Raw genomic sequence first — 12202 nt, forward strand, 5'->3', positions numbered from 1 at the left:
AGTTCGGCCAAACGAATGAGTGTGTCGGTGGAGGGGTACTGTTGGGAACGTCTGGAGAGGTAAAAACGGAGGGCTTGGAGGCCCTGGTCATGGCGGATGGAGGTGTAGAGGGATTGGATATCCATGGTGAAGATGAGGCGTTGGGGGCCGGGGAAACGGAAGTCTTGGAGGAGGTGGAGGGCGTGGGTGGTGTCTCGAACGTATGTGGGGAGTTCCTGGACTAAGGGGGATAGGATGCAGAGAATAGGGTGAAAGGCAAGAGATTAGCACCAACCTATAATGCTCATTCAGAGAGTCAGTGAAGATACAATGGGCCAAAAGATCTCTCTCTGCAATGCAAGAATTCTCAGAATCTGTACCCTATCCAATAGTCACTGATGCTAGCTATTTAGCATCCAGGTGCTGCCTTAATCACATATGAAAAATTTCCTGACCTGAGCTTGTTTCAATACTACCATGACTAGCAATTGGTTACTAAATAGCTGGGCTCTCTGATCATCCACTTAACAAATAAGCATTGTAGCATCTACTGCCATTCGAGCAACAATTAAAAGAATGCGTCTCTTCTAAGATTTTAGACACTTTATTTCATCACTGTGATGCAATTTTAAATCCAAACCCGGGTTGACAGGTTGAACACTTCCGCAGCCTGTTGGCTGTAATAGTCCTATATGAGAGCCTGGACTGCATCAAATCAGTTTGTCGACAGCGTAAGCAGACGATTCAGAATTACCCAGATGACTCAGCATTAATTACCATTATTATATCATGAAGCCTCAGGATAGTTAATGTAGGAAAATGGGGAAAGAAAACACATCATTTGTGCAGTTGTATATATTTGTTTTTACTCCAGCACTTGAAATTCAACTGTTAAAGACAAAATAAAGTTAAGCAGCTGTAGAATATGTACTCAAAAGAAGTGTCTTTGTACAAGTAACAATTTGTACTAAAACTGTGGTTTTGAAACTAAAATTTGCTAATAATTGTTACAAATAAATTTGCATCAACACTTTTAGTTAGCACTAAGAAACAAACTAAGTGGTAATCAATGAAGGAAATTAAGCGCATCCAACTTTTTTTTATATGTGCAAATTGTGGAACCGAAAACTAATGCAGCGAAAATGTAACCACAACAATTCTCTGTTTTCATTCAGTGATATATCTTCTGTAAAATATATGTATGTGATCTGTTGGCATTGTTTTAAATCTTGAAAGGACAAGGCTTACATTAAAGCATACAGAACTCAAACCAGACCGAGGGCCATTTTAAACAGTTTGTTGCACTCAAGTCTCGTATTACAGCATGACAAATGACAAAGGAAAAGGGGCCAATTGGAAGGAAACTTAACTGCACCAGGAAGTGGCTCATGTTGACCACCACTGAGTAAAAACAGACAGTCTACCATGCATTCTTTTGGCAACTGAGTAGAGCAGAACAGTGTAAAGTTGATGCTTAACTAACATCACAGATTTCTCACAGACTCAACTACAATCATCAATGCAGAGACTGCAAACAGAAAAAAACCTAAAATTCTCAATCGTGTAGAAGGTTGCTCCCATCAATGCTAGCAGTTCACGGGTGCAAATACGCTCAGAAATTGCCACAGCACACATTATATTTAGCAGTGAAGGCCATGCATGACTGACTGAGGCAAATTTCACTCATGCTGAAAGGACTACCCTCATTTATAGCAGACAGGCTTGAAATTAAAATTTAAGCGTTTTTATTTTTCAGGATATAATGGAGGAAGTCTTGATCAAAGCTCATGATTTGGAGATGCCGGTGTTGGACTGGGGTGTACAAAGTTAAAAATCACACAACAACAGGTTATAGTCCAACAGGTTTAATTGGAAGCACACTAGCTTTCGGAGAGCTGCTCCTTCATCAGGACAACCACCTGAAGGAGTGTCGCTCCGAAAGCTAGAGTGCTTCCAATTAAATCTGTTGGACTATAACCTTGTGTTGTGTGATTTTTAACTTGATAAAAGCTGTAGGACAACAAGAAACAAGAGGCAAATTTTCAGCTAAGCTTCAAATTGTCAAATCATGGGAATTTACAATACTGACCTGACACCACCCTGCTTTCACTCCGATGGGTTTGAACAGAGAGGCTCGATTATTACATTTTGCTTCTTCAAATAGTGTTTACCAAAACAACCAAGGGTACAAATTGGGAACAGCAGCAGGCCACGCTGCCCCTCAAACATGCTCTGCTGTTCAATAAAACGGTGGCTAATTTGATTGCAGCCTCAACTCCACTTCCCTTTCTACCCATTAGACTCCCTCATTAGGCAAGAACCTAAGAATATCTCTCTCTCTGCTTTAAAACTGTTCAATGACCCTGACTCCACCAGGCATCATCCCCATCAGTTGTCTTCCCTCCTATTTTCATGTCAACTCTAAACATGACTATATTAATACATTCATTCTCCTCAAAGTCATCAACATGGACAGCTTCTTATTTACCTACATTAATAATACATTTTTTGTGCTGACTGCAGTGTTTATACCTCTACATTGCCAGTAGCACTGCACAGGATTTACATTGTTAGCAAAGGATGCTTCATCCAACATATGAATTCTCTAACCCTAAGCCGTCATGGCTTGCACTGTTATCCAGGTTACCTTAGTGCATGTATGCAGTAGATCACTCGAGGCATATTTTTCCGATCGTAAACATCTGTCGTCTCAGGATAAAAGATCTGAAATAATAAAGACAAACAAGAAAAAATATTTGTCAAAATTAAATGCTGTGCAAGCATCCGCTTGTATTGTCAAACTTCCCTTAACGAATATTTGCTCGGTTTCAAGGCTCTAAATAAAATTGCCCGTTATTGTTCATACCTCCCAGTCTCGGAGATATGCCATGCACTACAGACTGTTTCTACTACTGATCAGAATAAAAACATATTACAGTGAAAATGATTTTTGCTAAATAGTATTATTGATTTAAATACAGAACTATAACACAAAAAATCATGTAACAATAAGATAGCGAATGAACCAAAACAAAATTCGATATGTATCAAAAACATACAAAGTATAGTAATTGGTGGGAAGTTTCAAGTCTGCACGCATTACAAATGCAGTTGGGGAAAGGGTGCTGCATCGTGCTATGACTCTATTCAGTTGCTCATTGGAGGGGTGGTGGGCTTTGGAGCAAGGGGCAATCGAGGGGCACACAACAGATTAGACATGTTGCATATTCTGCCCAAAGCTTGCTTTCTTGGCTGGCTGGCAGGCACTGACATCATGAAAAGTTCAGACAACAAAATTAAAAACATGTTTTCTTTTTAAGAGAACCATATATACTTCAACAAAATAAAAGCAGAGTGCTGAGCATGTTGGAGATCTGAAATAAATGTTGGAGAAACTGAGCAGGTTGGCAGCTTCTGTGCTGAGAATACGGAGTTAACTTTTAGAGTCCAATATGCATTTTTAAAAATTTGCAGTCCTGAGTATTTTAAACAAAGTGTTCTCCAAGCAGACCTCCTTTATCCCATAACCTAATCTCTAAAAGCATACCTATTACTGTGACATCTTAAATTCTCAGATCTTCCAAATCAGCCTCAGTGGTGTAGATTATTCCCATTTACAAAGTAAAGGAAGTTCAATACTGGGAACACACAGGAGAGAAGGAGGAAGAGAGGGGACCTGATCGAGGTGTACAAAATAATAAGGGGAATAGATAGAGTCAATAGCCTGAGACTTTTCCCCAGGGCAGGACTGACTACTATGAGAAGTCAAAGTTTGAAGATATTAGGAGGAAGGTATAAAGGAGACGACGTCAGAGGTAGGTTCTTTACACAGAGAGTTGTGAATGCGTTGCCAGCTGTGGTGGTGGAAGCAGAGTCATTAGGGACATTTAAGCGACTGCTGGACATGCACATAGATAACAGTGAGTCAAGCGGTGCGTAGGTTGTTACCATATTTGACATTAGGATTAAATCTTGGCACAACATCGTGGGCCATAGGGCCTGTGCTGTACTTTTCTATGTTCTACCAACATCAAATTGGTTGTCATTTCCCATCACTAAATTGAAAGCCAGATCAAAAGGTAGTTCAAAGAATCTCAAACTGTTTCCAACTTTGCTAAATTTCTTTAATGAGCGAAGAGACAATTCAATGGCAAAAGTGCTCCCAGTATTGGCATCAAATGATGTTGAAGATGAAAAATATATATGGCACATATTATAAAGAACCTTCCTCACACAGACACTATTGATTGATTGATTGAAAATAAAATATACTTGATAATGTTTTCAAACATTTATAAAGATTTACACTATTACCCAAAGCTGACATAGCTCAACAGGTAGTTAAAATCAACTTGCAGTCAAGATTTTAACTCCAAATTCTGCAGCTGGCCATTTAGTCAGATCACTTCGGGAGATAGAGGTCAGTGAATGTCAGAACTCCGCAGTAGGTACACAAGTAGCAAAGGTCACATGTCACATTACTAAAGGAACTTGACAAATTGCATCCTAACTCGATATCAAGAAAGCTGCAGAGTAAAATACGGGCAAGATTGAATTCCTGGTGAACTTCCATCTTAACAAGATATTAGATATAAACTACATAATCTATCAAAAAACCTTAGCTAAGATTGCACTGATGAATGATCACAGATCAATTCCACTTACAGCTATGTTTGATTTGTTGAAAACATGCAATTTTGACAGCATATAGTCACATGCAAAATAACAGATGATTTTAAACAAATGCATAAAACCTTTACTGATATCCATAATCCCAATATATTGCACAGTGTGATTATGAATTTTACTTCAGCATTTGAATATATTTAAATGAAATCTTCTAAGTATTACAAGGAGAACCTGGGTTTGAGCATCAGAATCCCCCAAATGAGTTAGATTTCATAGTTCCGATTAATGCTGTCAGAGGTGTGGATAATGGAGAAGCACCAAGAATGCCAGCATGTAATGGTAACGTCGCTGGAATAGTAAACCAGAGATGCAGGCAAATTTGCTGCACTCACTGGTTCAAATTCCACAATAGTGTGACGAGGTGTGTTTTGTCCTTATTTTTATGAACAGAGATTGAGACAGAGATGAAATGCAGTCTTCCAAGCCAATAAAGTAAACAACTTATGAGGCCTTGAGATTCTGTTTCCAAAAAAAAATACATTGGAATAATAGAAGCAGCATGAATGCGTGGTGTCAGGCTCCCACAGAACCAGGGTTTTGATTTAGCTTTCAGTAATAGCTGGGATCATGAAACGAAAAACCTATTTCTCTCTGTTACAGCTAAAAGCTGAGGTTCCCTCACTGTTGCTAGAAATACGTGAGAGGCAATCTATTTTACTGAATTTGTCTTTGCCAAGGGTGTGTTTATGGGATGTTACTACAATGGAACAGTTGCTGTTTAGCAGTTAAATAATCTATTATTTCTTAACGTTTTCTAACAGAACTAAAGTTATCCCAATTCCTCTTCTCTTTGTTTCTATTTTAACTGGGGTTAAGAACAAACTATGCTTTGCCTCAGAGCTGAAGTAGCAAAACCTAATATATTACATCTGGAACACAGCACATTGCACAAGTCTTTACAATAAGAAAGGAGTTACAGTCTAAGCTAGCTCCTTGAGACACAAGGAGATTTGGTCTGGTCCATAACAATGGCAGCTGATAGAATTTAAACGCTTAATAATTATGAAATATAAAACTAGAGTCAGCGATTGTGACCATGAAACAATTATCAGAAAAATAAATCTGGTTCATTAATATCACCTAGGGAAGAAAATGTGTCATCCTTACCTCGGCTGGCATACCGACAAGTCCAGGTCCAGGTTAGTGTAGTCAATTCTTAAAATGTCTGCCAAAGATATTTGGATGAAGGCTAGTAAGGGATGGGCAACAAATGCTGATCTTATCAGTGATGTCCACATCCCATGAAAGAAGTAAAGCAAACAAACATTCTTCCATTGGTGATTCACACATCAAACTTCGGAAGAAAAGAGTAAGGTGGCTGTTGCCTATTTCAATCTCCCCACCGGAAAGCTGGATTTCAAAAGCTCTGCACTCATTTTACTTTGGCTTCTTCAATATCTCCTGGGATTTAAGCATCAGCCACCAACAAACAACAATTTTTATTTCAGAAAGGCTTGCAAAAGGTGTTTTATTAAGAGCGGGGTGGGGGTGTACTGATCATCCATTACAGCAACATCCCATCTTGGGGCTCATTGTAGGATTGCTGTTCATGAGTGAGGTGTCACTACATTCATCTTTTAAAATGGACAACCTACCTGTGAAAACACCATCAGCTGACTCAAATAATGGAGGTGAGACCCAAGGCAAGAACAAATAGTCCATAACCAATTTCAAAAATACAGCCTGCTTAAAATTGAACCGAATGTGAAAGAGAAACCCACAGAAACAGAAAGAATCACGAAGCAAAATAAAACTAATGAGAAGCAGAACTCAATTACAGCACCAAGAACCAGCAGCCTTGCATATACCGTTCCTCCCCCACTGAATAAGAATTTGGCTCTCAATACTCTTCCACTGAGCAAAGGTTACACATCCCTCATTCATCTACAGAGAGCGAAAACCTGCTCCACCCTACCTACTCCTTACATCCTCATGGTGAACACAATTTCATCCCAAGATCTCAGCTGAATGCCCTCATCTAATCTAGTATCCTGCCAATAATTCTGTTTCCTCAATTCCAGTCTCTTGCCCTCACCCAGCCACATTTTCTTGAATATGCTTCAATTCCTTTTCACAGAAAGTCCTTCATTCCTACCTACAGCCCCCACTTTCCCACCCCATTCCAACTGGCCATATTTCTCTATCTTTTTTCAATGCTTTTTATTCTCTTCATGAAGACAAGCAGGAGGCTGGAAGAACACAGCAAGCCAGGCAGTATCAGGAGGTGGAGAAGTCAACATTTTGGGTGTAACCCTTCTTCAGGACGTTGACTTCTCTGCCTCATGATGCTGCCTGGCTTGTTGTGTTCTTCCAGCCTCCTGCCGGTCTACTTTGGATTCCAGCATCTGCACTTTTTTTTGTCTCAAGTCTTTTACTCTCGTCTGCCTTTTGTCATCTCCTCCCTCCCCACAACGGTTCCTTTAATACGGATAGATCGGAAATATTTTAATTGGCCTTAAATACATGTGCAAAGCGATGCTTTTTTTTGGCAAAGGCACATTAAAACTAAATAAGCTGTTCAGCCAGAAAAAAAAAATTGTCCAAGATCACTATCAAAGACTACCAAAGTCACAAATATGATTGAGTCATCTATCAATCAGTCAGGGAAGCAGACAGTTAAGCACCACAGGTGGCTAAATGACCATGCGATGTAATGCTAAAAATCACAGAGACCAGGAGTCAAGTGTGATCACTGTGGTCTGGTCTGAGTTAGTTGATTGTAAATAGGGCAGTGGTACAGATTCCACAGGTTGAAGACCGAAAAAAACCCTGCAAATTTTAAAACCCGAAATGAAAACAGATGGGCGACATTTTTCTCATACTTTCTGTCAACATCTAAGATGATGTTAACATTGCTGTGAAGATCCTTTTGTTAGGATCCAACATAAACTATCCTCAACATCCTTTAGAGCAAATTAAACAGGGAAACATAAGTATTTGATACCAATATAATCTAGTCAGCTGTAGGATGTTAATCAAATCACAACAAGATGTTGGATAAATTAAACGCCTAGTTCTTTCCTCTGCACATTTAAACTGAATTCTGTCACTTGTCCTAAAGGATATATACATTTTCAGCAAGGCAATGCATTTTAAGAAATTTCACTTGCACAAAATGACATAATCACATTGAAGCAGCAGGAAGTATTTGTCTGAATGTGGGATTTGGGTTCCATTGTTGGGGCAGTAAAAAGTGATTCATAACACACTGGATTAGAAAGAACAATCATGGAACCAGTGTACACAGACAGAAAAAAAGTGCTCCAAAACCAAATGAGGGACAAAGGAAACAGTCTCACAGCAATGGTAGACAAATCATAAACTATTTGTAGCACAATTACTTCATTTTGTAGGCTGTAGATAAATTGTAAACAGTAACTTTTAGCAACAATGGGAAAAAATCGATCAGAGGGATTTGACAAGTTTCTTTGAACTCCTAGTACATATGTCTGGTCTATTAAGAACACAGGTGGAAGAATGCATTCAAAACAAAGTCAACAGGATATTCCTCAATAACATGACAGGAAAGCAGGGCACAACTGTGACTGAAGCACAACTCTGTTCCATTAGCATGGTGCAATTTTAGTATACTTGTAAGAGCTTTTCTCATTTTGAATTGGTCTCTCTTTACTTCTAATGAACAATGACAAAGAGTAGGCCATTCAGTCCCTTGAACCTGCTCTGCTATTTACTTACATCATGGCGGATCGGACTGTAACTTGAAAACAACATTCATACCTGTCCCTGATAACATTTCACCCTCTAGTTTACCAAGAATCGGTCTACCTTGGCCTTAAAAAATACCATTCAAACACTCTGTTCACATCACCTTTTCAGGAAGAGTTCTAAAGCACACATGAATGTCAAAAATAATTTGCCTTATCTGTTTTAATTGGGTGACCTCTACTTTTAATGCAGTGATTAATTTAAAAGTTTCTAAAGTAAACCTTCTTTTCCCATGTACCCTGTGAATACCCTCAAGATTTATATATTTCAGTCAAATTCCCTCTTACTCTTGTAAAAAAGGTTGGACAGGCTAAGCCTGGATCTACTGATGGAGAAAGTGAGGACTGCAGATGCTGGAGATCAGAGTTGAGGGTATGCTGTTGGAAAAGCACAGCAGGTCAGGCAGCATCCGAGGAGCAGGAGAATTGATGTTCCGGGCCCAACCCTTCATCAGCTCTTGCCCGAAACATCGATTCTCCTGCTCCTCAGATGCTGCCTGACCTGCTGTGCTTTTCCAGCACCATACTCTGAATTCTGATCTCCAGTATCTGTAGTCCTCACTTTCTCCATCAGTAGATCTAAGCCTGGTCTGTCCAACCTTTTCTCACAGGAAACCAACCAATTTCAGGTTTTTACGAGTAAATCTCTTTTGAACTGTTTCCATAGTACTTACATCCTTAAAAACAATGACAGGCACAGCATTCCAGATGTGGTCTCATGAGTGTCCTGTAGAACAGAAGCATAACCTACCTAACTGTTGCATTAATTAGCCTTGCATTAAATTACTGTCTTAACCTGTATACTAACCTTTTGGTGACTGATGCAATACCACACCTAGATCCTCCTGCAAGCTCTCAATTTAGATAATGCTTCTTCCTGCCAAAATGGAAAGTTTCACATTCTCCCCACATTGTATTTCATTTGCTCACTCGCTTGACCCATTGCCATCTATTTGTTACCTCCTTGTACCTCTTCACTACTTCCTTCCCAACCCACTTGGTGACACCAGCAAATTTGGCAAAGATACATTCAGCCTCTTCATCCCAGTCATTTATGGAATGGTCTTTCCATAATGTAACTGCATTATTACAGCCATGTATATCTCTGCATATTATCTAGCTTTAGAATATAGTATGTTATAAGGTAGCAGTGTTACAAAGAAGCCCAAGCTAGAAGACAATTCTTGACTCATCAGCTTCTGAACCAGTTTATCTTGAACCCAAACTATCGTGTTGGCATAAAACCACACAACATAAGATGTCACTTTTTGTATCTTCCTAATGTCATCATTAAATTTGACAAACATGCCTTCTGTCCCTCTACCCAGCTTGTTGATATAGATAGTCAACAATTGCGATCTAAGCACGGATCTCTGTGATACACTAATTGTTACAACCTGAAAAGCACTCAATTTTATGCTCTTTCTCTGTTTCCTGTTAGTCTTCATGTTGATATGTCAACTGCTTACCAGGAGCTCCCAAAGTGGAGCTTAATTTTAGGGTCATGAGCTCAGGTTGCAATAGCCAACTGACCTACTCCTACTCTCATTGGACCTTTCCTAGTCACATTGCCTGCATCACCATTGTAGCTGCAGGGTCAACTTGAAGCCTCAAAATGGGATCACAGTTGATACAAGTTTGGATGCATTGCTATACAGCATAAATCCACAGTATGTGTTATTTCCTCAAAGAATTCCAACAGATTGGTTAAGCATGGCTTCCCATTCCAAAAACCATGTTACGTCTACCTTGAACTTGTCCAAACATTTTGCTGTAACATCTTTAATAACAGCTGTGTATATTCTCTAAGTCTCTTTAGATGTCTGCCACTGCATCGCTATCGATCAATGCTTCACATTAATTTGCCAGATGAAGACCGTCAATAGCACAGTATCACTCCTTCATGTAGTGGTGCTTGTACCCCATGAATGGGAACTCACTTCTCCCACAACAATCTTTGAGCAATGCATTCACCTCTCTAATTTGATTTGCTCTTAGCCAATTTGCACATGGCTCATGTCACTTTTCAGTGATAATGACCATCGAGGTTATGCATCTTAATTTGATGCCGAGCTTCTCAAACTGACTATGCAGAACATTCTTCTTTGCCCTCATTATGTTGTTACTATCTACATGGACTACATTGGCTGGTTTCTCCTCCTCTCCCTACAAGTTTTGCCTCGCCTTGAGGAAATATCCTAAAGGAGAAAAGTGAGGACTGCAGATGCTGGAGGCCGACTACAAACCAACCGACTCCCACAGCTACCTAGATTACACCTCCTCCCACCCTGCCCCCTGTAAAAACGCCATCCCATATTCCCAATTCCTTCGCCTCCGTCGCATCTGCTCCCAGGAGGACCAATTCCACTACTGAACAACTCAAATGGCCTCCTTCTTCAAAGACCGCAATTAAATCAATATTATCACAGGGGATCATTCAAGACTAGTCAGTCTTAAGTTACAAAACTACAAGAGACAGAAGTACAAAACTTGCGCCCACACCTCCCCCCCTCACCTCCCTCCAAGGCCCCAATGGATCCTTCCATATCCATCGCAAATTCACCTGCACCTCCACACACATCATTTACTGTATCCACTGCACCCGATGTGGTCTTCTCTACACTGGGGAGACAGACCGCCTACTTGCGGAACATTTCAGGGAACATCTCTGGGACACCTGCACCAACCAACCCAACCGCCCTGTGGTCGAACACTTTAACTCACCTTCCCACTCCACCAAAGACATGCAGGTCCTTGGCCTCCTCCATCGCCAGACACTGACCACACGACGCCTGGAGGAAGAGCACCTCATCGTCCGCCTAGGATCCCTCCAACCACACGGGATGAATGCAGCTTTCTTCAGTTTCCTCCTTTCCCCTCCCCCCACCTCATCTCAGTCCCAACCCCCGGATTCAGCACCACCCTCTTGACCTGCAATCTTCTTCCCAACCTCTCTGCCCCCACCCCCTCTCCAGCTTATCACCCTCACCCTCACCTCCTTCCACCTATCGCATTCCCAGCGCCCCTCCCCTCTACCCTTTATCTCAGCCCGCTTGGCGCACCAGCCTCATTCCTGAAGAAGGGCTTATGCCCGAAACGTCGATTCTCCTGCTCCTCGGATGCTGCCTAGCCTGCTGTGAAATAGCCTAAACTTTGGTACAGGGAAGGCAACACGGCTGCCTGGACCTGTGCTCTTTGCTGCACAGAGGAGTGTCAATCTCTCTGATTATACTGTCCCCCAGTACCATTCTGCTTCTGTTTGCTTACTGCACTTGCCTGGCTTTGTTCATCAGGAGCTAATGGTCAGTTAGTTCATCAGCCCTGCAGACCTCACTTTCTGGTCATGGAACTGCCCAGAGGAGGAAACAATCTCTCAGCACCTATCCTGTCAAACATCTTATTAATTTTATAGATTTCAATAAGGTCTTCTCTCATTCTTCCTAATTCTGATGAGTACAAGCCTACCTTACTCAAGATGTGCATCCTGAACATTTACCAGGATGTTGCCAGGGTTGGAGGATTTGACCTATAGGGAGAGGCTGAACAGGCTGGGGTTGTTTTCCCTGGAGCGTCGGAGGCTGAAGGGTGACCTTATAGAGGTTTACAAAATTATGAGGGGCATGGATAGGATAAATAGTCTTTCCCCTGGGGTCGGGTAGTCCAGAACGAGGGGGCATAGTTTTAAGGTGAGAGGGGAAAGATATAAAAGAGACCTAAGGGGCAACTTTTTCACACAGAGAGTGGTACGTGTATGGAATGAGCTGCCAGAGGAAGTGGTGGAGGCTGGTACAATTGCAACATTTAAAAGG

General features: G+C 41.0%; 1 protein-coding gene across 1 annotated transcript in view; it reads right to left on the reverse strand.

Annotated features, from left to right (window-relative positions):
• The window catches only part of iqgap2 (IQ motif containing GTPase activating protein 2), a 351441-nt gene that overhangs the window by 169943 nt on the left and 169296 nt on the right, over positions 1-12202 (reverse strand). Inside the window, exon 5 of the mRNA XM_043702704.1 lies at positions 2627-2703. Coding sequence (XP_043558639.1) covers positions 2627-2703 — 77 coding nt within the window. The remainder of the gene's footprint in view (positions 1-2626; positions 2704-12202) is intronic.

The sequence above is a fragment of the Chiloscyllium plagiosum genome, chromosome 2 (genome assembly GCF_004010195.1).
Source record: "Chiloscyllium plagiosum isolate BGI_BamShark_2017 chromosome 2, ASM401019v2, whole genome shotgun sequence".
In the NCBI taxonomy this organism is placed as follows: Eukaryota; Metazoa; Chordata; class Chondrichthyes; order Orectolobiformes; family Hemiscylliidae; genus Chiloscyllium; species Chiloscyllium plagiosum.